Genomic DNA, 27,742 nt, shown 5'->3' with positions numbered 1-27,742 from the left:
TGCCTATTCCCAACCTTTGGGGATTTACTCTTTAACTATTAAAGAGACATGCTCAGGGACTGTTTCAGAATATATTTTTGAAGAAGCCATCTCAGACAGGAGGTGCTCGGGTAAACAGAAAGACAGGTCTCATTCACAGCTCCTGTGAAATATATCTTCATTGCTTTTCAGGATGTTTTCATTCAGCCTTTAAAATGGGGTCTTTTATAATCTAATCATTGACGGGGGGGTATCATTTTTACCTTTTTCTTGGTGGGCCATTTCAGTGTTTTGTTTTTTTATTTCAGGATTTCCTAATGGAAACATTCATCATGTTTAAGAACCTCATTGGAAAGAACGTTTACCCCTTCGACTGGGTGATCATGAACATGGTGCAAAATAAGTAAGTGTGGGGAGAACGGCTCTCACCTTTTCTGTGGCTCCCAATTCATGTCTGCTAGGAACAGTGGTGTTGCCTGGAGACCAAGCTGGCTTCAATAAAATGTTCTGCAAACGCTGTTCCTAATTCTGTGATGCAAACAGTTCTAGTGAGACATGAACTCTGAGTTTGTGGTGACTTCTTTATGACAACACAGGGCTCTGGCTCTAGGAACTTGAGCTCCATCCCCCGGAGAAAAACAGCCTGAACCTGGATCTCCCATAGCTGTCGTCACGGGCACAGGGGTTCTGCTCGGCGTCGCTCTGCACTCTCATGTTACCCACATATTTTTATCAGCCCTAGCCACCGTCAGCTCCATGCAAGAGGCTTTTGCAAAGTGTTGACATTTCACATATTTCAGTTTTTTTAATCATGAGCATTTTCTTCATACTCATTAAATATTGAACTTGTGCCTTGTTTATCATCTCCAGCGAGGGCTGTTGGTTAATTTTCTGGCACACTGGGTTTTATCATTCCTGTAAGCACTAACAATGACCATAGAATTCTCAATCACATGGGATTTTTAAAAAGAACTTTCTGTTCATCTCTGTGTTTCTTTCTCATTGCAATTTTTATGGAGATAATTGTGGGTTCACGTGCAGTTGTAGGAAGTCATAGAGATCTTGTGTATAAGGGAGTCGATGATGCAATTCACTGATCTTACTCAGATTTCCTCAGTTTAATTTGTATTCATTAGTGTTTGTATTGAGTTGTGTACAGTTTCACCACATGCATATACTGTGGACTCACCACCACAGTGAAGCCACTGAGTGTTTCCATCACCACAAATGTTCCTCTTGTTGCCCGATTATAGCCACATATACCTCCTCCCCACTCCACCATCCGTAAGCTCTCTCAACCACTCATTCGTTCTTCATTTGTGTAATTGCTTCGTTTCAAAAATGTTACATAAGAGTAATCATACAGTATATAAGCTTTCAGCACTGGCTGTTTTCACTTTGCTTAATTCACTGGAGATCCATTTAGGTTGTTGCCTATATCAATAGCTTATTGCTTTTTATTGCTGAGTAGTATCCCGTGGTACGCCTGGACCAAGTGTGATGAACCATTTTCCTGTTGGAGGACGTCTGGGCTATCCCCAGTTTGTGGCTCTTATGAATAAAGCTGCCACCAGCCTTCGTGCATCAGTTTTTGGGTGAACATGAGTTCATTTCTGTGGCATAAATGCCTTCCTGGACAAATGCTGGGTTGTCGGGTAATTGCACATTTTGTGACATAGGAAACTGCCAATCTATGGCTGTACCATTTTACATTCCCACCAGCCGTGTAAGTGATTCGGTTTGTCTGCATCCAGCCTTTGCTGTTGACACTGTTTTTTATTTTAGCCATGCTGATAGGTGTGTAGTGTATCTCCCTAGGATGTTAAATTGAGTTTTCTGTGATGGCTTTGCCTCTCTTTAATGCCTGTTGTCCTTCCCTTCGACAAATCCAAAGCAGCACGACCTTTCCTTTGGCCTCCTCTGGGCTTTTCTGCTTTTTGGGGCAGCAGAGACAGATTGGCCTTGTGTACCATGGCTGCAGGAGTCCTGCAAACCTCCCTGAGGGATAAGCATGAGGGAGGGAGTGATGTTCACCTCGCGTCAGATGTTACTGAGCTGGAAGTCTCCTTCCACACATCAAAGATGGCATTTGAGAGTAGGTGGTGAGGAAGCCCCAGAGACCCTGGCATTGCTGTAGCCTTAGCTCTGGCCCAGGGAGCAGAGTGGGGGTCCTGGCCTGTGCTCCTCCTCACCCTTCCACCTGCTGGGTGACTTTAAATTATTCCTGTGGCCATCTCTCAGCTTCCGAGTCATCATCTAGAAAATGATAGACTTAATAGAAAGCACTGGTCTGTTCCCTTTTTCTCTGTTAGGATGAACTTTTGTGATTGACAGTCTAGATTTCCTCTGAAGAGCTCTAGTGCGTTATGTTTTTAATGGCTGTATTTTGCGCATAGCGAAAACAAGCAAACACATCAGCAACAATAATCAAAAACCCCGCTGTCCCGGAGCCATAGATCTCATGATGTCATTGGCCAGGAGCAGAGGTGCAGCTGAGCAGGTGCCTGAGCACAGGGTGTGGAGGTGGCCCGTGTGGATGCTGTTCTCCGCCTCTTGACTCCTCCACGTGTAGACCTGACCTTCTGGGTCTCCCAGCAGAGCAGCGCATGTCCTGGCTCTCAGGCTGTGGATTCCGTTGCCCTGGGTGAGCACTGCTCCGACAAAGGTCAGGCGGGATGGGCTCCCTGAAGTTGCATTCATGTCGCTCCTACTCCGAGGGTCTCCCGTTTAGGAGGGCATAGTCAAAATCTACTTATTTTATGATTTTTTTTTTTTTATAATTGAGAGACTATTTTCAGTTGAAACATCATAGCCGCATCATTCTCTCTTCCTACTTCACTGTCTTCCTCCTGCCGCTACGTAAGGGTTGCTGCAGCACTGGCCGTGATGCAAAGCCACACAGTAAGTGGTACGGGGCTCAACCCTGCGAGTGCTGTCGTTCTGGTTTCCTTCTCCAGAGACCCTGTCCAGCTTCTCCTGGGATATTCTGTTGTTTCTGGGGTGCTGGTGGCTTGATCCACATTCCTTGGAATCATGAATTTGCTGCAAACCAGTGGCAACCTTCCCCGGCCAGCACCTCTACTCACTAGAGCCCCTGCACAGGGCACAGCGCCTGACAGAGGTACCCGCGCTGCAGCAGCAGGTTGGTACAGTGGCATTTTGGAGCAAAGCCTTAGAAACCGGTTTCAAAGCGTCTTAGAAACCAGGAAGGGAGTCTTTTGTTTTGAGGACAGGGAAACTCTGGGGAGAAGCCACAGTGCTCAGTGTCCTCTCAGCAGTTGATTAGATGAGACTTCTGAGGATAAAGTCTACCTTGGTGATAATAAAGTCTACCTTGTTCTCTTGTTCATCGTGTACACAGACTGCAGCTGGAAAGACGTCTTGACAAGGGAAGCAGCCTGAATGTAAAATCCCTACAGTTTATTTTCTGTTTTACATAAAATGTTATCCTGAACCGTCTAATCAAGGATTCTAGTACTCTGAGGCCAGGTCGTTGAGCAAACAGTGTTTCCTCCATGGGAGCTTCCTGCAGAGAAGTGATGTGTGCCTGTGGATGTGCCCGTGCTCATCTGTGTGTGTACCTGCGTCTGCGTGCATGTGGGTGTGTGTGTACCCGTGCTCATCTGTGTGTACCCGTGCTCATCTGTGTGTGTACCTGCATGTGTGTGCATGTGGATGTGTGGGTGTGTAGCTGTGCTCATCTGTGTGTGTGCATGTGGGGGTGTGTGTACCCGTGCTCATCTGTGTGTGTGCATGTGGGTGTGTGTACCTGTGCTCATCTGTGTGTGTGCATGTGGGGGTGTGTGTACGACCTGATGTGTGTGATGTGGGTGTGTGTGTACCGATGTCATCCTGGTGTGTATCTGATGTGTGTGTGTGTGTTGTACCCGTGTCATCCTGTGTGTACCTGTGTGCATGTGGGTGTGTGGGTGTGTACCCGTGCTCATCTGTGTGTGTACCTGCATGTGTGTGCATGTGGGTGTGTGTGTACCCGTGCTCATCTGTGTGTGTGCATGTGTGTGTGTGTGTGTACCCGTGCTCATCCTGTGTGTACCTGCATGTGGGTGTGTGTGTGTGTACCCGTGCTCATCTGTGTGTGTACCTGCATGTGTGTGCATGTGGGTGTGTGTGTGTACCCGTGCTCATCTGTGTGTGTACCTGCATGTGTGTGCATGTGGGTGTGTGTGTGTGTACCCGTGCTCATCTATGTGTGTACCTGCATGTGTGTGTATGTGGCTGTATGTGTGTGTACCTGTGTGCTGAGGTGTTGGTTTCAAGTAAAGACACTTTTATTTGCAGAGATTCTGACTCTCAGAAGCTCAAACAAACCCATATTCCTATCCCAGTTGACACGTTCAGCAGAAACAAGTTCCCAAGCCCACACAGCACAAAAGTCAGCCACCGAGGAGGCATTTTAGGTCCTGATTGGAATTGGTCACTGATAACTGTAACTTTTATTCCCACATCCTTCTGCCCCCAAATGCTGCCCTTTGTGTTGAATAAACAACATGAATGTTTAGAAGCTGGATCAGGTGGGTTTTTGAAGAAGGTTATTGCCTCCATGTGGTAAGATACTTGAAACTGTCTGGAGATAGCTGGTTGGAAGACCTTAGGTATTCTTTGACACCTTTGCTTCAATACCAGCTTCAAAATGAAGGGTTTGCATCACTTTCCCTGTACATACCCATTCTTTGTGAGGCATTGCACGTTTGCATTCTGGAGCTGAGAGTGAGCTAACATTGAGCATGCCTCCCGGCACCAGGCACTGCTGTGGGGATGTCACATGCCATCACGTCCTTCATACCCTCAGCAGCCCTCTGGGACAGCTGCTGTGTTTAGGCCCACTTTACACATGGGAAAATTGAGGCATGGAGGTTGGGTCACTTGCCAAAAGACTCAGAGCTGGGTGGTGTTGGTGCCAAAATTTAAATCCAGAGCATACACCCTAGAGCCGTGCCTGAGCCACCCAGCTACCCTGCCTCTTGGTCTTAAGTAGGTCTCCTATTTCCCAAGAGAGTGTTAGGCGTTTTTGTTTTGTTTTTATTCGAGTGTGCATAAAACGTAACAACTTTTCCACAAGGTTTACTGCTTACGTGAGTGAATTTTGAGCTTGGAATTCATTACATTGCTACTTACTTTCTTCACCTTTAGAAGTGTATGCACCATTTATTAATGTGCTTCATAAGAGTGACTCTTACTGTGCAGTCTAGAAAAATCTCATCTCCCTAGTATTGTCATAAAGTAATACCCTTATGGAAATTACAGATACCATATTCTATGTCTTTATCTACCTGCCATATATGTGTATATGTAGATTGCCTCTTACTAGATTCATATTTTATATGTTGCCAGACTTCCCTGCTCCCTCCACCCCTTAACAAGTACCAGAGACTTCCTTGCCTCTGCTGGAAGAGCAGTGGTTCCAGAAGCTTCTGGAGTCTGTATTTCAGTTTTAATGGCACAGTTGGACATGTAGTTTTACCACCTATGGCTTAGAAATGGACAAAATCAGCCTCTGTGGTCTCTTATATATTTGTGTGCTTGTTTGTCTTTGTCTCTGTAAACGTACCTTTCCTCGATACACGGGGCTTGTAAAATGTAATTAAAGACAACGTCTATTAGTTTTGGTGATATAACTTGTAAATCAAGAATCAAAATTACAGGATTTAATGACTATCCCAAAGGACGGTGTTCACTTGGTTATGTTCAAGATGGGAACTGATTGGCGATGGCCTGACATTATAGCTGTGCTCTAGGATATGAGAGTACCAGATGGCAAGATGACATTTAAGATGAGCACAGCACAGAAAGAGTAGAAGTGTGCTTGTGTGCTAGCACCCGGAAGTGCTTTGTAATCTTCCCAGAGGGGAGCAGCTGCTAAGTTTTCACTGAAGCTCTCAGGTTCTGTTGGAAGCACAGACTTTTCCCTTTTGGCACCTACATGCTGGTATCCATCCTGCAACTCTTATTAGCTGACTTTTCTCAGATTCACTCTTTGTGTGTACAGCATAGTCTAATGGCCAGCAATCATACCATATCATAGAGTTCTCCTTGGTTGTTAATGAGAATGTGACCGCTTGATTGAATTTTTGTGTCTCTTCTAGTCTTAGGGTTTGCCTTTGTGCTCCAGTAGGGTGCTTGAGTTTACGTACTGATAACCCCTATTCAAATTTTAAGTGATTGGAATGACCTGGTAGGAAGTGAGTCTGCCAGGTAAACCGAATCCCTTTGTCACCGTGAAGAAACTGTTTCTTATGAACTGCTTTACTTTTGCTTGAGAAAGGCATTTCTACAACATGTGGTGGGTGAGAGAGAGGCCAGTACTGAATGTAATTTTCCCTATTTTTGGAATTAGACTTTCTTGTTCATATTTACTACATAGCGTGTAACAAAACCTTATCCACAGTTGTCAGCTACTCAGACTTGTAACAGAATTTTTAAAAATTCAACTGCTCCAGCTCACAACTTCCCTAGTCCTCCCTGCCTACTGTACCCTCTGCTCTCAGGATAATAAAGACATGAAGCCAGCATTTGCATGTCCTTAGAGCTAGTGTAGTTTGCAACTGTGATTATCAATTGCTTCCAGGCATCCCTCTCTGTTGGCGTAGGTTTTGTGTTTGAGACTTCCTGTTCTTTTTCAGGCTAGGCTGGGACCTACCGGAAATAATGATTAGTGTTTTGAAGCCCACACACTTTCATAGAGGACTTGGTATGTCTTGCAAGTAAAGGTTCATAGAACATGAATATAAAATAGAATATGTAAAATTGTAGAGAAAACGATGCTTTCTAGAAGTCGAAATACTCAAAGCTGACTGCGAGATAAAACATAAAGGCAAATAAGACGGTTGTCGGGTTTTCACTGGAGGGTGAAAATAATGATCCTTGCCATTTATCAGGGGAAGCTGGCAGTTTACCATGTAGATTTTTTTTTTTTTTTCCGAGACAGGGTCTCACTCTGTTGTCCAGGCTGGAGTGCAGTGGCAGGATCACGGCTCACTGCAGCCTTTAACTACTGGGTTCAAGCAATCCTCCCAGCTGAACTTCCCGGGTAGCTGGGACTACAGGCACATAACCACCGTGCCCAGCTAATTTTTTGTTGGTTTTTTTGGAGAGATGGGGTTTCGCCATATGGCCCAGGCTGGTATTGAACTCCTGGGCTCAAGTGATCCACCCGCCTTGTCCTCCCAAAGTGCTGGGATTACAGGCATGAGCCACAACACCCGGCCATGCTGTAGATCTTTATATAGGAGACATTGATCAAGAGAAGATCATAGGGAAGGAATCAGTTGAGAATTCACAATCCTGCCCATAGAAAACAGAAGAGATTATTCTTTCAGTTAGGAAATGCATAAGATGTTACCAGTCAGCATGTTGGTTATAACAGTGATTGGTTATAATTGGACTTGTCTGAAAGACTAGCTCATCAAATGAAGGGGATTTAGCTGACCTGATACATTCAGTGGTGTCTAGTCGTTGACCATTTCAACATTAGAGATTGTCAGTCAAAAACTATTGTTTGGTTTTGTTCTGTCTACAATCAATTAATCTTATACTTGTCCTTTCAAACTTTGAAATTTCATCCCTATTTGGAGTTTGTGAGATCACGTTGCTATTTATTTCCAGTGTCTATGTGTTACACATTAAAAAAACAAATCACGGCCATATGGAGACCATCCCAAACAGATTAGGATGATGCTTGCAGTCTGCAAAGGGTGGAGCATTTTGATCTCTTGACCGCATTTTGACGACCACCTTGGCTCATTTCTCTGTGACTTCTCCTCGTCTCCGCATGATTCATCCTTCTTTCAGCCAGGAAATGTTTTTCTCAATCCAGTGACGTAGCGTATTACGTTTTCACCAGCCTGCCATATACGATGTCTATGGACACCTCATAATCACATGCAGCTCCTTTCATGAGGAAAATCGTCCATGCTTATTTCTGTAACGTAACAGTTTCTCCCTTTTTAAATATAATGCATTTCCTCACCATAAGTATTATCTACCGGATGTATCAGAGTCCAGGATGGCAAGCTCTCCACTATTTCTGCCAAAATTAATTTGGCTTATGGTCAGGACAGGAAAGGGCCTTAAGCCCTAGAAAGGGATTCCACCTTGGAGATGTCAGTTCCTTAAGGATAAGTCGTGTTGGTGCTCAGAAGGCAAATGTGCAGGGTAAGCTCTTTGCAGGTACTTTGCCATTTGCTTTCGTTGCCATGAAGGAATTTTAGCCATTGGCTGCACTGAGCTGAGGGCTTGGATCAGAGAAAAGGCACCACTTGCCTTAGGATGGGAGAGAGGGAAAAATTAGTGCCCACGTGCAGGGGACCTGCCCCCAGGACCATGGTACCAGTGGCAGCCTGTGGATGGCCAAGTCGGGAGGACTGCGTGTTTTCTTTCCTGTTCTACCTCTGTCCAGAGAAGCACCTCTGCATCCCAGTTAAGGGTGCATAGTTGAATATTTGTTGTGCAGGTTGAAATCACGGTTATAAAGCATTTGGGGCTTGAGAAACTCTTGGATTATTACTTCTTAACATCTTTTTTCCTTTCTTTGAAGCCTGGATTTTAGTTGATGTTGTGACTTCTCATTTAATTTATTTTTAAATTTATTGGCTTACTATTGAGGTTTTGCACATCCGATGGCTTGATGATTTTAGGCACACTTTAGAATTATTTTTTTCCTTTGAAACAGTATACAGCAGTTGTTGACAGAAACACTGTCAAACCACAACTAGCTAAGTACCAAAACACACACACAAATATAGACTATACATTTTGCTTTGCACCCAGAGATGTTTCATGCATAAAATAGAGAGGACACTTGGCTTTGGTCCTCATAACATGAAGTGCCTCCTCTGGCATTAAGTGCCAGTGGGATGTGGCATTAACACCAGCCAGGTGCTCACGATGAGATGTACGTGGTCTCTGAGAATTTGGGGTGAAAAAAATAGCAATTCAAAGTCAGTATAGTGAAAACATTCTGGAATGAAAATTTCCCTAGAGTTCTCCATACCTGCATTTTACTACAGCTCATGCACTTAATAATATTGCTCTTTGAGCCTTCTTCCTCTCCAAGAAAACTGGCCTAACCTGAGACATTTCACAGCCCAGAGTCCCCAGGCAGGCACCAGGGCCACAGTTCTGCTTCCTAGGTTGGTTAACTTGGGCCGTACCTGAGTGCATTTCTGGCAAGTCACCCAGAGAAACACAGGAGACTTTTCTGGGTGCTGTGTTGGCCATTGTGTTGCATCAGGATTTCAAGACAGATACCGACTTGGATCCAGTAATGATGCTCTGGACCCTCCAGCAGGAAAAGGACCCCAGTGGGGCTACATTGCTATGTCTATCATTTTAGTTTTATCTCCAGAGGTTGCTTTTAGAGGGGACACAGGGACGTTGTCAGTTCTCTCTCAGCAGCTTTTGGGCCTAGATATGTTGCAGATGGTGTATCAGAGCTCACTGCACCTTGGGATGGAAACTGACCTACGACTAAATGCTACCTGTTCGAGTTCTGTTCATTCTTAAGGCGTAGTCATAAATTATTTCAGATACTTTCCATAACAGTTATTCTATTTCATGTCTGCTTTTGCTCTTTGCTTAATAACTAAAACAAATAATTTCCAGAGTTTTACCTGGTTGTTTATAACCAATGTATTGCACATAGCCTAGATATTTTAAACTGTATCGTCTTATTCAGATTGCCTGTTTTAAATTTTAATTCAGAGATGAAAAATCAACCTATTCTCAAAGGAGTGGCAGTGATGAAGAGCTCTCAGCAGGACTCTTATTTAGGGAAGCTCGCTTTAAAGGAAAGTTTGAAAAGGGCAAAGTCTATTTAAGAATTCCCAGAGACCATGCACACCTTGTCGGGAGTGCCTGGCTGGTACTGATGCCGCATCCCGCTGGCACTTAATGCCGGAGGAGGCACTTCACATTACGAGGACCGAAGCCAAGTGCCCTCTCTATTTTATGCATGAAACATCTCTCCGCACAAAGCAAAATGGAGGAAATACACTTTATTATGATCCTCCTCCCGGTCCTCTCATGCTAAGTTTTAACCTCCTGTGCTACTGGGACTCGGAAGAAGGTCTGTGCAGTATAGGACCCTCTGGTGTGATGCTTTTACGTCTAAAACAGGAGGAGGAGGCAGCCAAGTGAATTGAGTCCTCACAGGCTTGCCAGGCAGTGTCTTCCGTGTCATTTTGGTAGTTCTCAATGAAGGACAGTTGTTTCCCCTAGAGGAAAATCAACAATGTCCAGACACATTGTTATTGTCACAACTTGGGGAGAGAGGGCTGCTGGCATTCAGTGGGTAGAAACCAGGGATGCTGCTAAACATCTTTTCATGCACGAGACAGCCCCCTGCCGCAAAGAGTCATTTCATCCAAAATGTCACTAGTGTCTCCATGTGATAGAGGAAAAAAACAGAGTCTCAGTGATGCTAAGTAACGGTTAGAAATACATAGAAATATATGTGCAGTGGCTCATGCCTGTAATCCCAGCACTTTGCGAGGCCGAGGGAGTTCAAGACCAGCCTGACCAATATGGTGAAACCCTGTCTCTACTGAAAATACAAAAAAAATTAGCCAGGCATGGTGACATGTGCCTGTAGCCCCAGCTACTCAGGAGGCTGAGACAGGAGAATTGCTTGAACCCAGGAGGCGGAGGTTGCAGTGAGCTGAGATCGCGCCACTGCACTCCAGCCTGGGTGACAGACCGAGACTCCACCTGAAAGAAGGAAGGAAGGAAGGAAGGAAGGAAGGAAGGAAGGAAGGAAGGAAGGAAGGAAGGAAGGAAGGAGGGTAGGAAGGAAAGAAAGAAAGGTGATTTATTGCAGTGACTCTCTTCTCTTTGTTTCCCCATTTCTCAGCCACCCTTCTCTGCCATGTGACCTCAGCCAAACCAGTGCCCTCTAGAACAAATGATAGCAGCTAGCTGCTGAAGATAGGACTGGCCTTCACTTATTAGGGGGGTGTCCGAGAATTGGAGGTGGTTTCCCCAAGTCGCTCTGCCAGGGGCTCCAGTGTCTTTGCAGGAGACTTTTGTGGGCTTTGGTTTGGGGTGGTGTTTGGGAGCAAGATGGCATTGGAATCACAGTGACATGAATGTACATGCCAGGGCTGCCTTCAGTCCTGCCTGGCACGTGGGACACGCATTGGAAATATTAGCAAGAGCCTCTTCTCAGGGTGCTTGGGCTGCCAGCCTCTACACCCCGATTCTGCCGAGCCTGGGGTGAAAGACTAGCCACATGCCTTTCCTCTCTACCCTCCCAGCCAGAGGCCACCTTCAGTACAAGGGTTGGGAGCTGAGCCCTGGAGTCAGTTTGTCAGGTCAAATCCATGCTCCACCACTTGTGAGCTTTGTAAATTTAGTGTTGGGCAGATGTACCCCATGCTGTAGTTTCTTCATCCGTAAATTGGAGACAGAAGTCAAGCCTCGCTGGAGTGTTTTGGGGGAATAAATGAGAAAGTGCATGTCAGGTGCTTTGTTCATTGCCTGACCTCCAGTGACCTTGCAACAAGCGGTGTCTGTGGCCACCTCCATTTTTATGAAGATGACATGATAGTATGTCATTGTCCATCTGAATCTGAGAATTGAGCCCACAGGTAAGGGTGTGAAGCACAGACATTGCCTTGGAGATTCAGAGCACTTTGTACATTTATTGAGAAATTACATTATAAAGAAATAAAATTCTTTGCTTTCATAGATTCACTCTCTTCTTGTGAGGATATTTGTATATATTCAAATTACAGTTTTCTTTGATTTATAGGTAATTAAGTCAACCCATTTTGCTTGCTGTTTTCCTAGAAGCAGATTTGAATTGCTTTATGTGACACGGCTGACACGCTGTCAAGCATAGGTCTTGTGCAGTTGTCTCTATTCAGAAGCCAGTCACCAAAATGGTGGTCCTGTCTGCCTTGGCATCTTGGAAGGACAGAGCTGCAGTCCCCAGAGAGGATCCCGTGTCCCTCATACACAGATGAGGTTCTGAGATTCAGAGGGGTTGAGTGAGTGGTTCCGGGCCCCTGTGTGAGTAGCAGGAGAGACTGCAGAACTGGTTGCTCTTAAGCCACATCCAAGGCCAGGCACATAAAATGTGGACAGTGGCGCCCACCACCCATGCAGTCCTTGGGAGGCCCCATTGGCATAATGAGAGTGGAGAGCTTGACGAGGAGGTCCTCAGTGAATGAATGCCAGCTCCTGACCATGCTCAGTTTCGGTAACAGTAAGTGGCACTGTCCACAGAGCCTCTCAGGAACCGGGGACTCCACCTGCCTCCTCTCCTTCTCCCACCCTCAGAGCCAATCATATGCAGGACCCAGTGGATAGGACTGGAGTTCGAGAAGCCAGCTCCCCAGAGCCTCCTCCGAGCTGCCGTCCTTCTCTCCTGGGGCAGGGGTGTCTTCCTCTCAAATCAGTGTCCATCTCAGTCCTGGCCGCACCTCCGCAGGCTCCCGATGTCTGGCAAGAAAAGCTAAGCAGGGACTTCCAAACGTTTTTGAACAAAACTCCAATGAAGAGAAACATTTCCGATCACTGCTCGATGCGCTTCCCACCCCCATTGAGGTGTCACTGAGCGAGAATTCCTTACTGTGCAGAGCCCTCCGATGTTTTTATTCTGTTCTGTTCTATTCTATCCCATCCATTCTATCCCTTTTCACTTAATAAATAAATAAATACAATTTCACATTCTACCCATTCTGTTGATTTCGTGCTCCACTGAATGAATCACAGCTGATGCCAGCCTGTGCCACCCAGAGCAGAAAATGCCATATTGCTGACTTTCCTCCCTCCCTCCCTCCCTTCCTCCCTTCCTTCCTTCCTCTTTCCCAGTGTCCTTGCCTGTGTGTGGCGTGGTCATTGTTTTTCGTTTTAGCCATTCTCATGGGTGTATAGTGTTGTGTAGGCAGGGGAGCTGTGTGGCTTCAACTTCTGTAGGAGCTGCCAACTTCCTTTCCAACAAGACTTCAGAGAAGGCTTCACTGTTGTCCAGAGTTGTTCATTCCACCTTTTTACATGTCCCTGTCCCCCAAGCAGTGTTCGTGTTGCTGTGCAGCCTCAGTCATACTCTGTACCATCAGACTGATTTTTCTTTATCCAGTCTGGTGGTGTGTAGTGAGATTGTGTTAAACTCGCCTTTCCTTGATATCTGATTAGGTTGAGCACATTTTTATTTATGAGAAATTATCATTATTTTCTCTTGTATTCAAGCCTCTTGTCCCTTTTTTCTATGCTTAACAAAAGTTATGTGTGTGTGTGTGTGTTATATGTGGGTGTCTGTGTGTATATATATACATATATAAATGTATCTGTTCTGGATAAGATCCTTGGGTCGGGTATGTGTGCTGTAGATACCTTTCTCCACTCAGTGACTGCGGGATTTTTTTATTTTTTTGTCTCTTAATAGTGTTTTTTTGTTGGATGACATTTTAAAATGTCTTTTGAAGATGCTTGCAGAAAGAACCTGAATGGACTCACCTGCTGGTGACTGTCTGGGTAGCAAGGCTCAGCATGCTTGCTATGTGGAAGCTTCACAAAATGCCGTTTAAAAAATAAAATTATCTTCAAAACCAAACATGCAATTCCACCGTTCTTTGTCAAGCTCCTGCTATTTTTTCAACACAAAATTGGAAATAAAGTTGAATAATATACTATCTCCATCTTCAAGAAAGCCTGACTGTGATATACTTAAATTTTTAAAAATTCACTTATGTAATACATCTTCAGGTCTATAAAGGAATGATAATGTTTGATTATAATTTTTCCATGGAATCGAAATGTTAACAGCATTGTGACATTTTCTATACATTGTTTTTCATGCAAGACCCTTCTGTGTGGCACTTAATATTTGTCATGTGCGATTTTGTGCATTTGTGCATGGGTCTTTGGCACTGGGGGGGATATCTCTTCTGAACATCTCAGTGGCTGCACCGTGCACTGTCCCATTACCCAGCACACAGTAAGGTGCTCCACAGGCAGTGACTGTGTAACTGCTGGGCTGAAAGAAGGCGTATCCCTAGGAAATGTTCTAGGAACAAAGTGAACCAATAAAATACATAAAATACTTTTGTAGCAGTTCATTTTGGAGAGTGAAAGGCAGTTACTCTTTTTATATTTGAGTCCACAAAGAAACAATTGCAGCTATAAATACGCAGTGGACAAATACCTCTTATTCTCTTTAAGATCTATTAGCCAGAGCTAATTCCTTAATTGAATGTTGTTCTAAATTTACCACCAAAATGCATGAGGGCGATCTGTGTTTGTACGTTTCAGCCAACTACATCACATCAGTTCCATCACAACTGCAGGAGGATGCAGGAAGGCTGCTGTGCACGATTACTTGCTGTTTTGTGGTCAGCCTTTCCAATAAGACTTCAGAGAAGGTTTTTACTTAATACCGTACCTGTCACATTCCCAGAGCTGCAAGTAAATTGAAGATACAGATTATGTTGTAAAGTGAAATATTTTGTGTTATTCTGCAGTTTGGTTGATTTAGGAAGAAAATGAACTCTGACAGCTTGATCTTTTCAGTTCAGTGGATTCTAATGGTTCAAAACAAAAGACCTGCACTGAAGCCTCTTTCCTCCATGCTTTGGCAGAGACACCACTGTGAGCTGTTCTTCATGCTCAAACCTCAGCGGCCGCTGGATCCATGTCATGGACACACAGAGTCCTAGGAAGAGATAGATTCTGCTAAATGCTAATGTTTGTAAATATAAATATTAACCATCCCCCGAAAGGGAAGGAGTTCTTTCGCTGGCTGACCGGATGGGTAGCTTTTAGCACCTGCCACTTTTCTCAGCATGCAATCCATTTTTTATAGACAGAAAAAATCTCTTTTTCTAGTTTCTCTGGTTTGCTGCTGTTGCCTCAGTGATATTGCTTGGGATGCAGAGGTTTGGCAAAGAAGGTTGGAGGAGCACTCCTGCATTAGTCTGTGTTCACGCTGCTGATAAAGACATACTTGAGACTGGGCAATTTACAAAAGAAAGAGTTTATTGGACTTACAGTTCTATGTGGCTTGGGAGGCCTCACCATCATGGCGGAAGGTGAAGGGCATGTCTCACATGGTGGCAGACAAGAGAAGAGAGCTTGTGCATAGAAAGTCTTCTTTTTAAAACCCTCAGATCTTGTGAGACGTGTTCACTATCAAGAGAACAGAACAGCACGAAAGACCTGCCCCCATGATTCAATTACTTCCCACCAGGTCCCTCCCACAACACGTGGGAATTCAAGATGAGATTTGGGTGGGGAAGCAGCCAAACCATATCAACCCCCTTTCCTCTTCTGTTCTGTGATTATGCTGGACGGCCTCACCTTCTTTTCTTATTATTTGTATTCAGGTGAAAACACTAAAGTGAAGTTTCCTGCAAGAGCCGGAAAATCCTAAGTTAACAAATTGAATTCTGCAACTGAGATGCGGTAGGTGGATGTAGGGCTGGGCTCCTTGGACCGAGGCTGAACCGTAAATACCTCCCACTTTAGTATTGCTTTGAGGAGCTTCCCAGCATTCACCCTTCACCCTTTTGCTGTGCGCCTTCCTTTGCCTTAGCTAAGGAAGTCTAGGCAGCTGTTCAGGATTTGATAGGTGGCAACTTCAGCTCAGACTCTGGAAGTTCCCCGCTCCCTGCTAACTCCAAGCTGGCTCCTTGCAGCTGTCCGCAGTGTCCCTTGGACTATGGGGCCAGGAATCTGATTTGATTCTTCAAATTGTATGTTACTGCTTCTACTTTATTTAAGTAAATGGCCATCTCATTGCCATCTGATGCTGTAGCATACTGTGCGAAAGGTATTTTTAATTAGCTGTTAGCAGCTGGGTGCGGTGGCTCACACCTGTAATTCCAGCAGTTTGGGAGGCTGAGGTGGGCAGATTGCCTGAGCTCAGAAGCTTGAGACAAGCCTGGGCAATATGACGCAACCCCATCTCTACTAAAAATTAAAAAAATTAGCCGGATGTGATGGCAGGTGCCTGTAGTCCAGCTACTTGGGAGGCTGAGACAGGAGAATTGCTTCAACCTGGGTCACAGAGGTTGCAGTGAGCCGAGATCGCGCCGCTGCACTCCAGCCTGGGTTACAGAGGAGACTGTCTCAAAAAAAAAAAAGCTATTAGCCTGCAGATGATTTGGAAATGGGACCTAAAAAGCAAGCTGACTGATAGATGTATTTATTTATGATATTCAGCCTAAGACTAAAGCTGGATTTAGAATAAAGTGTTTCTTTGTTGTGAGATACGCTTGGGGGTAAACATGATCTGCATGTAATTCACAGGGCCTGGCATTTCAGAGCAGTATTCAAATGCATGTCTGTCATGGACTGTGAGCTCCCAAAATACAGTGCATGATGAAGTGAGTTTCGAATACTGACAGAAATGGTACAGAAAGGGTATATCCTGGTCCTGGCTACCATTGATATTCTGCTTGGAGCTTGGATTTGGGGTTGTGTTTTAGCTTAAAGAAACCATATATACCTCCAGTGAGAGAGAGACTTTTGGGTGAAGAGAGACTGGAGGGAACCCATGGAACAGAACAAAGGCTGGGCTTACTGTGATAGCCCGCATTCATTTAGAGATGGAAAGTTGCTGGAAACTTTAAAACAGAGCACTGCTGTCACCGCCTGATGTTTTTCAGGGACTGTTTGGGCCACTGTGCGGAGCACAGGGAGTAGAAGATTGGTGTGCAAACTGGACGGCCAGTGAGGGCCCTGGGGATAAGCTAGACCAGCAGTGGCCATGTCTTCGGCTAAGGTAGTCATTGGGAAGAGGAAAACAATGAGAGATTTGGGGCGCGTTTTGGAGACCACATGAACCTGTACAAACTAGATGTAAGAAGTGAAGAAAAACGAACAATCAAGGAAAGTCTTAATATTTTTGGCTTGAGCCAAAAGTGATTGATGGAAAGTGTAAAGATAAAGAAGCAGGCTTGCGAGGTGGGAGAGTTCCTGAGCTCTGTTTTGGCCTCGTGCAGTGTTTCTCAACCTTCTTTATTTTTTTTTCCCATTATGACCCTCCTAAGGAGAGGAGTAAATTCACTTTAGATTTAATTAAGAAGAGAAATGTAATGCTAAAGAATAAGAATTTGTGGAGTAGGGTGTGCTTTGGAGGACCACAAGCAGCATAATATCTAAAATGTTCTTTACCCTCCTCCCAAGAATCAATTTTCACCCCCTTAGTGGAGATGTTTCCCCCAATGTGGATGTGTGGCCTGGTTAATTCTGAGGTGCCCAGGAGGTGGCCGGGTAGAGAAGTTTAGCTAGCAACTGGAAATTCTACACTGACGTTCAGAAGAAAGGTAAGGCTAGAAGGTACAGTGTGGGATTTAGATGATGATATTCAGGCCACCTGGGGGGCAGTGTCTCTAGGGAAGAGAAGCCAACCCAGGCTAATGCCCCAAGGCTCTTTGATATCTAGGGGTTTAGCAGTGGAAGAAGATAAGTCAGCAAAGGAGACCAAGAGCAGGAGTCAGTAATAGGAAGAAAAAAAAATACAGGAGAGAGAAGACAGTGTTGAATTCCTGAGAGAGAGCGTAGAAATTAACAGAGAAGTAACCAGAGGATTTGGCCACACAGAGGTCACTGCTTCCATGGACCAGAGCTGCCTCAGTGGAGTGGAGTGGCAGAGGAGGAGGCCAGGTGCGGCATGCAGGAAGGCATGGAAGGAGGTAGGCACCCTGGCTGTGGGCGTTCATTGGGTTTTCATGGTGCTCAGGGTCAGACAGATGGTGTGTCGGGAGCTGTGATACCAGGAGAGTTTGTAGGAATTTGCTGTTGATTTAGGGCATGTTGGGAACACTGGCGGAGATGAGCAGATGATGGGAGAAGGTGGAAACCCTGGGTTAGAGGAGGTTCATGAGGGCAGTGAGTTCTAGAGGAAAGGGTTGGCAGAGGAGGGGCTGGCCTGGAGAGGAGCAAGGTCAGGTGATTTGTTGCAACAGGAGAGGACAGAGGGAGGTACAGGTGTCAACCTGTGTGTAGATGTAGGTGGTGGTTGGATGATGGAAAAAACCCATGTGGCTTCTGCTTTCCTACTGCAGTATGAAGTCAGGTAATTAGTGAGAAGGGGTGCAGGGAATAGTCAAATATTATGATCTCTATATCTCTGTGATGGCCATATTAATATTTCACCTCTCACCAATTTCCCCGCTAATGCCCACGCGTAGCATACAGGCCGTGTTGGAGATCCCTGGGGCTCATGCTGCCTTATTACGTAATGCCCTGCAGAGGCCTCACAAGTAGAAGAGTCTAAAACGATACACTGCTTTAAATAACTCATGCTAAATCACCCTCCTGTGAACATTTCTCGATGGATCTTGTCTTTTAAGCTTCAACAAACCCTATTAACCATGAAAATCCTCCAGTCTTTCAAAATAGCCCTCATCAGACTTGCTCCCACATGCTTGCGTCATGGCTGGGTGGCCACTGGAGAGGTTGAGTGGGGATGCTGGCTGTGTACATAGGAATCAGAGCCCCTAGAGAGATGACTTGTGTCTGAGCACCATTCTTAAAGCTTTCCAATACGTGGGCTGTCAGTGGCTCTATGCATCTTCTCTGTTTGACTTGGCTTAGGGATATTTGGGAGGGGACGAGGGGACGGGCAGCATTAAGCATCCTTTTGCTGGTCCTCTTTCTTTGAGTGCAGTTATATGATACTCAGGTGTCTTCCGGAACTATCTGCTGTTTGGTTGTGGAAATTCCTGGAAGACCAGGGTTCCTGTTCCTTCTCTCGCCACCCATGCTTTTTGTCTTTCTCACCCTCTGGTCCTTTAAGACCACAAAGCAGGAACTCAGGACACTGGTGATATGGACATTTCAGGCTCTAGCTGTGGGACGCTTCAGGCAGGCAGCCTGATCTTTTTTCCATTTTGTTTAGAGATATAGATTGTACACCTCTGCTCCGAGCTCCTTTATCAGGCCCCAGAAATCATGGATGCAGCAAAAATTTTGAAAATCAAATTTTTCCTATATTATCCCAATTACTCTTTGGTCTCCATGAGGCCACTGTTTTTCCAATTCCTCTATTGCAGAATGCATGAAGGGAATTTAGAAATCACATGGTAAACGTTATGGGCCATTTCCTATTGCAGACTTTACCTTCCTAGTTCCTCAGAGATGTAAGATGAATGTCCCTGGTACCAGTGAGCAGCCGGTCACTGTGCACAGAGCTGGAAAAACTAATAGACTAGATGCATCTTACTGATCATGTTGATGTGGAGAGGCCTCATCTCTCTGGTCCAGCTGGAAATGTGACTACTGCCTGGAGTGGCCATGACTAAGGGATTCCTATCTCAGCTGCCTCTATATGGAGAACTGAGCTCAACTGGTACATGCTCAGTTTCCCTTTCAGAAAAGAATGTTACTCTCAAGACCAGTAGTGATTCAAATGGCCTTTTGACTTTAAAAAATTCTCCATTTTTAAAAATGTAGAAGCATTTTATCCTATACAATTATAAACATTATTGGTAGTTAATAAATTTTGATAAGGCAGCAGATCATTAAAAAAATGCATATATACCTTGCACACTTCATTTTGGCTTCCAATAGGTAAATATACATCCATTTCATGAAGCATGTGCATTTGTCAAGTTGCTTTTTCTTGTTTGTTTGTTTTTTTTATTTGACTTAAGATGGGTCTATAGATGAGTGTTTGCCTTTGTTTTCTGTGAGCCAGTTTTCATCCTTTAAAGTTGAATAAGGGCTGGGCATGGTGGCTTACGCTTGTAATCCCAGCATTTTGGGAGGCCGAGGCAGGTGGATCACCTGAGGTCAGGAGTTTGAGACCAGCCTGACCAATATGATGAAACCTCGTCTTTACTAAAAAATACAAAAAAATTATTATCTGGGTGTGGTGGGGGGCAGCTTTAATCCCTGCTACTGGGGAGGCTGAGGCAGGAGAATCGCTTGAACCCAGGACATGGAGGTTGCAGTAAGCCAAGACTGCACCACGGTACTCCAGCCTGGGCGACACAGCAAGACTCCATCTCACAAAAGGAACCGAAGACAATAGATGAAACAATTTGAACGCTTTTTAGATTTAGTGAGTCTTTAAGTTGTCTCTCACCCATCTGACTTGACAACACTTTTTCAAGTGAGTCATCTTTTTAATCTTTTCAAATCTTTAGAATTCGTTTTCATGTAAAAGTCAACTTTCTTTTCATAGCCCTATTTTATATAATATTTCATTAAATAATGCAGTTATAATAACACATTTATTTGGTATAAAGCAGGTATGGAGCACGCACACAGCTGTGTACACTCACTAATCCATGCGCACACGCTTCCCTCTTAGCTGTAGACACCACATGGTCATATCGCGAGGGGAGCTATTCAATGGAACCCCATGCTGTCCTTGTTAGGTGGATTTTTAAACACTCTGTTAAACTAAAAAAGTATTTTCTCACTGGCTAGTGTCCAGTGTAAGCAGATTTGCACATGGCTGTCCCTTGAGTCACTGTAGTTACCTTTTAAAAGGAAAGAGACAGAAACTCCATTGTGTAGATCTTTCCCCAGCCAAGAGACCATTAGCATGCGGTACAGTAAGGCAGCCACTCATTAACTGTTTGTTTACCTGGCAAAGAGGGCAGGTTGATGAGCTCCTAGGTCCTCAGAAAATGAGACTAGGTTTTATTAAGATCTAAGGGGAAAAGAATAAAGCAAGCAGAACTAGAATTCACTGGCCCAGAAGGTTTTGTTCTCCCTTTTCCAGCTCATCTCTCTCATCCAATCTGAGAGATAATTAAGCAAGGGTGAGGGAGTTGCAGGTAGCTGAATTCAGGAAGTTACCAAAGAAGGCTGATTTAACTCAAAAGACGTATATTCTTCCCAAAGCCCAGACTATTGAGCCAGAGTACCTGATCACCCGGCAAAGCACCACTCAGGCTGTGAGGCTGGCCACACACAGGGAGGGAAAGAGAGGAGGAGAGAGGAACTTAACTTTGTTTTTCTTCAAAAAGATGTGTTGTTTCTTGGCAAAATGTAATCACCATTGTTAGCAAACCCATGAGATGCTCTCAGCAATGTCTATCAAATAGAAAGAGCTTCCTTCTGTATGAGGACAAGCAGGGGATCAGAGTGACAGTGTTTAGATCTGTTACTTACAAGGTGATGGGGGCAAAAATTAAACCTGCAAAGGCTGACTCCTGAAGTCTTCATCACCAGAAATGCCAGCGTGATGTCCAGGCCCTAAGGTGCCTACCACATCCCCATGAGAGACACGCAGTGCCATGAACGGTCTGGATTTTCCAGAAATACTTGATTTGGTTAATTGACAAATTCTGTTGTTCCTCCTTTATAGTTAATTAATAATTTTCCAGTGTAGCGTTTCCTATAAGGGGGTGTGAATCCACACACGTGGCTTTTTCACAATAAAACAGCATTCATAGTGCCTTAAAACAGCTTGAAATGCCCCAAATTATTAGACTTGTAGGGGGATTTCTCACAAATTTTATTAAAGGTAATGAAAATCAAAATCAAAGCATTTCAGATTTATTGTGTCTTTAGTGCAGGCCACACTTTACAAGTATCATTTTAAGAAATGCTCTCAATAGCCATAAGAGGGCAGGTCATGTGATCTTTATTTTTCCGTTGAGGAAGCTGAAGGCAACACTGATTTAGTATGTCACACAAGGTCACATGGCTAGTAAGTCAGAGAAGAACCAGCTTTGCTTGACTCCAGAGTCCGTGTTCTGTATGTCAAATCTCCAGTTATTATTATTATTATTATTATTAACTTCCATTGTATTTTCTGTAACCTTTTTTGGGTGATTAGGAGAAGACAAAGGCATGAGGTCATCCAATAAGGGAATCGCTTGGAGAAACATTTTTCCCTACTCGTTTTGATGTAGAACTTCTGCACCATTTGTAACCCTCTGTGGTTGAGTAAATATTTGGGGTTAACTATAAAGCTGAAATTCACATAAAGAAACACGTTACTGTTCTCTACAGGGCTGGTCCTCACCTTTTCACAATGCACTTTGGAAAACCAGCACAGAACAAACGCCCCTCCCAGCCTGGTGTATTCAGACTTCAGTGCTTTGCCTGGGCTGCAGCTCTGTTGGGAAAAGGTGGCAGTTCAGTTCCTGAGGCTGGTGGCCTCGGCAAGAGTGGGAGAGTCTGGTAATTTATAAAGGATTATCACATGCAAAGGCAATGTTTGTTTTATTCCATCGTCTCTCATTCATTCAAAGCAGTGGCTTTTTCTTAGTATCGCCATGTAATAGAGTTCGAGAAAATTAACCTTAAAATTGAGGCAAGTGTCACACTTTGAGAATGCATTCATTTTTTAAAGACATTTTAGTGGTTTTAAAATTTTATTTCATATATTTTTGTGTTGTAAAAAAGGGGAAACCTTTGTTCTTTGAGTAAAATGCCCTGGTAGTGAACTTTTTTTAAGGTTTTTTTTTTTTTTTGACAGACATACCCACATTTCACACAGCATCATGCTTGCCCATTCACATCATCTTGCATTCAGAGAGCTCCCAGGCACTTGCAAAACTGAAAGCCAGAATGAAGGGAGCTCAGTCATCCTTGACAACTGCTGGGGACAAAGTTGGCAATTTGTTCATTGTTCTTGCTAGCACTTAGCCTCTTGCCGAGCACTTTAACATCAGAGAATTCTGGGCATAGATCAGAAATCAGTGGCTGCAGAGGCAAGCTATGTGCAGGTCAGTTAACGGCTTACAATAGAAATGCAAAACGCCATCATTCTTCACCCTGTTCTGAGAGGTTTCATACTGCTGTCGACACCTGTGCTGGTGTAGAATTGCAGATCGCTTTCTGTCTTTTTTTTTTGTTTTTCTCCTTTTCATTTTTTACTCCGAGCTAAGGAACATTGGAATATTTTCAACTTTACCGTTGGTAAAATAGTGCAAAGGAAGTGAAGATCGCGTCAGCCCATGGTCCATATTTTATTCCTTGATTAGCAAATCACCAACACTATTTAGTTTAGCGAGTTACTCCTTTGGAATTTACAGTAAAGCCATATTTAATATATTTCCATTTAGCAAGTATTTGTTTTAAATAACAGCCCTGGCTTCCTTGTTTGGTTTGTGAGGGAGACTTTGCTTCTGTGTTTCCAATGTGGCTGGAAGTGGATGCTCCAGGGCTTTGCCTCACTCATACAGTTTTATTTTTAAATTGAAAAGTGGATTTGTTTAACATCCTCCAAGAAGCAAACTCATAAAGCTCTGGCTTTCCTAAAATGCATTGCCAAAATCATAATTGGTAGAAAGTTAGCAAGAAAGAAGGATTAGCTCATCGAGCCGTGACATAGCAAATTGTAATGGGCTCAAGTAGTTTTGTGGCTTGTTGAGAAAACGATACAGAGTTTAGGAAGCAGAAGGACACAGCGGTGACACGGGAGAGCCTCACAAACAACAAACACTGCCTTTGCCAGGAGAATTGGGAATGGGACCGTTCTTGACCTTCCTGGAAGAACTCAGAAGGACGTTTCACTCCAGGAGGCGTCAGGAGGGAAGTCTTTCATTGTTTTCCAGGAATCTGTTGTTCCTGGGAGTGGGTCAAAGGTGCTGTACACACACTTGGTGTCTCTGAAGGAGCCCTCACCACATATTAGAGATGGGGTCCTCCTCGCCTCAGGACCCCTGCCTCATTGGCATTGCTGCAGGGGGACCCCAGGGGCTTGTGGCAGTCAGAGGTCAGCAGAAGACATGCAGGGTTGATCTGTGCTCATGGACTCTGATCTTACATCAAGAGCCGGGTTCCTTTTGACCAGGATGATTTGAGAAATGGTGGGAGCAGGGCAGTTATCAATTCAGATGAGTAGATGCTGACTTAGCTCCGTACAGCTCCCTGGCACCACCCATGGTATGGGGAGGCAGGGGTTAGGAGAATGCTGGCCTCCCTGTAGGTCAGTGATGTTGCATCAGTACTGGGATTAGGCTGGGGTGTCCAATCTTTGGGCTTCACATTGGAAGAATTGTCTCGGGCCACACAATAAATAAATACACTAATACTAACAATAGCTGATAAACTAATAAAAAGATCTGTGCATAAATCTCATGTTTTAAGAGTTTATGAATTTGTGTTGGGCTGCATTCAAAGCCATCCTGGGCCACATGTGGCCTGTGGGTTGCAGGTTGGACAAGCTTGGATTAGAGGACAGAAGAACTTGCAACTTTCAGCTTGGTTGGTGGCTTGGGTAAGGGTGCGCTCTTGTGTTCTCTCTCTCTCTCTCTCTCTTTTTTTCTTTCTCTCTGTCTGTCTCTCTCTTCTCTCTCTCTGTCTCTCATCTCTCACTCTGAAAGAAGTCCTGTTGGGGGAGTCCCAAAAGCTAAACCATTGGCCTGGGGGAGAAACGTGTGCTGAATGGAAAAGAGGACAAAAGCACAGACTTGTTGACTTGCATCTCCGAGGTCCTGTGTTGTGGCCAGGCAGCCTGCAGCTCACCTGAGAGACACAGGCAGGATTTCCTCTTGCTTTAGAAGTCGGGCAGCCTGCTTGGAGTAGGCTTGTTCTCAGATTCACTGACACTTCCGCCCATCAGGGTGATCTGCAGAAATGAAAAGTGGTTAGAATTCTGTTGCAAAGGTTAATTTTAAAAGGCCAGTGAACACCCACAAGGGGGTCACCAGGGCAAAGCCACAGCACACACCTGCCTCTTCGTTTAACTCACACTAGTCTAGGCTCTCTGCCTGCTCTTACCTGCTTTTCCTCTTGGTTCGGTAACAGGCATTCAGTTGACTGCATATTCTCCTCCCTCAGTTTCTTCCAACAACTTCGTGAGACCTGAGAGCAAGCTCTGCCTTGGTGACATCCAGTTGTCATTTCTTAGTGGCAGCCTTTATTTTTCAAGAAATGAAGAAGGATAGGCAGTCTCTGCAGAGTGATAGTGGGGAGCTGCCAAAGGGGCAGCAGGGTCATGCGTGGATCCTACCAGCTGTGTTTCCATCCTCTTTTCTCCCACTACAGAAGAACAAGTAAACATAGAGCTGACAGGGAAAGGTCTCCGCACCAGGGCTGTCTGTCCTGAGAGTTTAGAATGTGCTGGAAGAGCAGGGCGTTCTTTGGGGCCTGTTTGGCAATGACAAGGAGCATTACGTGGTCTGTGACCAGCTGCTGCACCTCCTGCTTTGCTCTGGAAGGAGGCCTTGAAGGCCAGTTGGAAGTTCTGCTCGGCTGCCTTGAATAATGAACCATCAATTCTGTTTCCCAGCTGTGCTTCCACACCCTCACTCTTGGATGGGACTGCTGGGTTCCTTGTCTGCCACAGGCAACAATTGTTGGAAGTAGCAGGTCAGAATTGGGAAAGGAGGCCTGGACTGCATAGCCAGGCAAGCCAGTGAGGTTGAAGCAAACCCTTGAACAGGGGCTGGGCCCACCTTTGCAGTCTTCTCACCATGGAGGTTACCGAAGCCTCCAGAAGGCACACTGTCTGTTCCAACTCACATGCCAGAGGAACACTGAATAGTTTCCTTCCGATGCATTACATTCATTAGTTATAGAAGGAATGAAGCCATCCTATATCTTCTCTGAAAAATGAAGGAGTGAAAAGAGCACATGTAATCCTATTATGGTTGCAACTGTTCCTGGTTTGGTTTTCTGCAGATCTATTTACATGCATACTTTACTCTTTCATAATCATGGTGTAATGTCATCTGTGTACTGCATTGTTTTACTTAACATTCTATCACAAGCAGTTTTCCATGTTACTCCAGCATTTTCATTGCCAACTTTCTTATTGGCTGCATGAGAGTCTATCCAGTGGGTATACCATAACTTGTCAGCTACATTGTATCATTTTCATAAATTTAGGTTGCTCGCAAGTTGTATCTGTTATAGATAACATTGTAGTGACTGTCTTCATGCATATGGTTTCTTTATTTTGGATTATTTCCTAGGACACATTCCCAGAAGTCGGATTACTGGGGCTCGATACACATTGTCAAATTGCTTTCCAAAAGGATTTTACTGATTTTATTGCACTCTCGCCAGAATTCAATATTGTCTTTTAAAAAAACTGTTAATGTAATAGCAAAATGTTGTTTTATTTTTACTAAATTTTCATGTCTTCAGTGATTTGCAAGATAAAACAGTTCCCAGCCATTTTCTTTCCAAATGTAGTTTCTGTTTTTGTAAACTATTTACATCCTTTGCTCATTAATCTATTTGGTTTTAGTGTTTTTTCTTAATAACTTTCTTAACATTGTTATACTATGCTCATAGTAACCTATTTCATATTTCCACAGTTTTTTTTTCTGTGGTGGTGTTTGCCCATCTCATTTGGTTAGGTTTTAAAAAATTTGTCTTTATTATTTTACGTACAAATATTTAATTTATATCTTTCCATCTGTTTTAATGATTTCTCCATAATAGCACCCTCCCTCTATAAATTTGATAGCCCATTTTAGGTTTTATTATTTTATATTAAACTTTTGGTTTATCTAGAATTTGATGCTTTGTATTAAATGCATGTAAGCTGATTTTTTAAATTGCAACTAATTATTACAGCACCATTTATTAAATAATTCTTTATGGTTTAAAAGTGGTTCTTTCAGTTAAGATTTTAACATAATGTTAGGGGTAATTTCTGGGCAATTTGTTGTTTCAATAATAACATGTTTGGCCAAGCACAGTGGCTCATGACTGTAATCCCAACACTTTGGGAAGCCAGAGTGGGAAGATCACTTGAGCGCAGGATTTCAAAGTTACGGTGAGCTATTATCATGTCACAGCACTCTAGCCAGGGTGAAAAAGTGAGACCCTGTCTCTGAATAACAGTAATCATCATCATCACCTTTTATTCTTGGGTTTGTACCACATTGTTTTAATTACCATTTCTTTATGGTGTGTTTTAGATATTTGGCATCGGCCAGGTGTGGTGGCTCATGCTTGTAATCCCAGCACTTTGGGAGGCTGAGACAGGTGGATTGCTTGAGCCCAAAAGTTCAAAACTAGTCTGGGCAATATAGTGAGACCTTGTCTCTACAGAAAAAAATTTTTTTAATTAGCTGGGTAAGGTGGTGTGCCCCCTGTAATCCCAGCTACTCTGGAGGGTGAGGCAGGAGGATTGCTTGAGCCCAGGAGGTTGAGGCTGCAGTGAGTCGTGATCGCGCCACTGCACTCCAGCCTGGGTGACAGAGTGAGAACCTGTCTCAAAATAAATAATAAATCAATATCTGGCAGCCCATCTCTCTTTTACTATACATTTTTTGATTTTTCTTCTGTAATTTAACCTATTGTAATTTAAAATCATTCCATGAAATCTAGCAAAAATATTTTTTTATTTTAATTTTCATTAGATTTGCATTAGAGCTCAGTATTAAAACAGGCACACCTTTTGGTGCCAGATTTCATACTCAACATAGTTTGTTCCTTTTTTGCAAAGGAAATTATGTTTATTATGGAAAACAGTGAAAGATGAGAAGCAAATGGCTTATCCTCCATAAATGGCCATTGCTGACTGTTTCATGTAGAACTTTCTGGTCTGTGCCCATATCTTCTCTCTCCAGGCTTTGGCAGTGGGGCTGATACTTCACAGGCTGTTCCAGTACCACTCTGCCTTCACTCTGGAGGTGGGAGTGGGACTCCGTGCTGAGGACCCTAGATGCACATCTGTCCCGTTAGCAGCAAGCCAGGTCCAGAGAGTGAGGCATGCAGGGAGTGGTCATGTGGAAGGTACAGTCAGACCACCAAGGTCATGCCATCTTCTGGGCACTGGTAGTCCCTATGGAGCTGCTGCTGGCCAGTAGGAAGATTTGGAGGATTTGAGGATACTCTTCAGAGTGTGCTTCCACAGTCCAGCCCTCCTGCTTGA

The 27,742-nt window shown here is 44.1% G+C and overlaps 1 protein-coding gene across 2 annotated transcripts in view; it reads left to right on the top strand.

Annotated features, from left to right (window-relative positions):
* The window catches only part of DOCK1 (dedicator of cytokinesis 1), a 546,602-nt gene that overhangs the window by 345,259 nt on the left and 173,601 nt on the right, over positions 1-27,742 (top strand). For both annotated transcript variants that reach the window (XM_032175218.3, XM_032175209.2), the window contains exon 29: positions 288-382. In XM_032175218.3, coding sequence (XP_032031109.1) covers positions 288-382 — 95 coding nt within the window. The remainder of the gene's footprint in view (positions 1-287; positions 383-27,742) is intronic.

This window comes from Hylobates moloch, unplaced genomic scaffold, assembly GCF_009828535.3.
Source record: "Hylobates moloch isolate HMO894 unplaced genomic scaffold, HMol_V3 SCAFFOLD_3, whole genome shotgun sequence".
Classification (NCBI taxonomy): Eukaryota; Metazoa; Chordata; class Mammalia; order Primates; family Hylobatidae; genus Hylobates; species Hylobates moloch.
The sequence above is the reverse complement of the archived record's forward strand: the minus strand, read 5'-3'. Positions and strand labels throughout refer to the sequence as shown.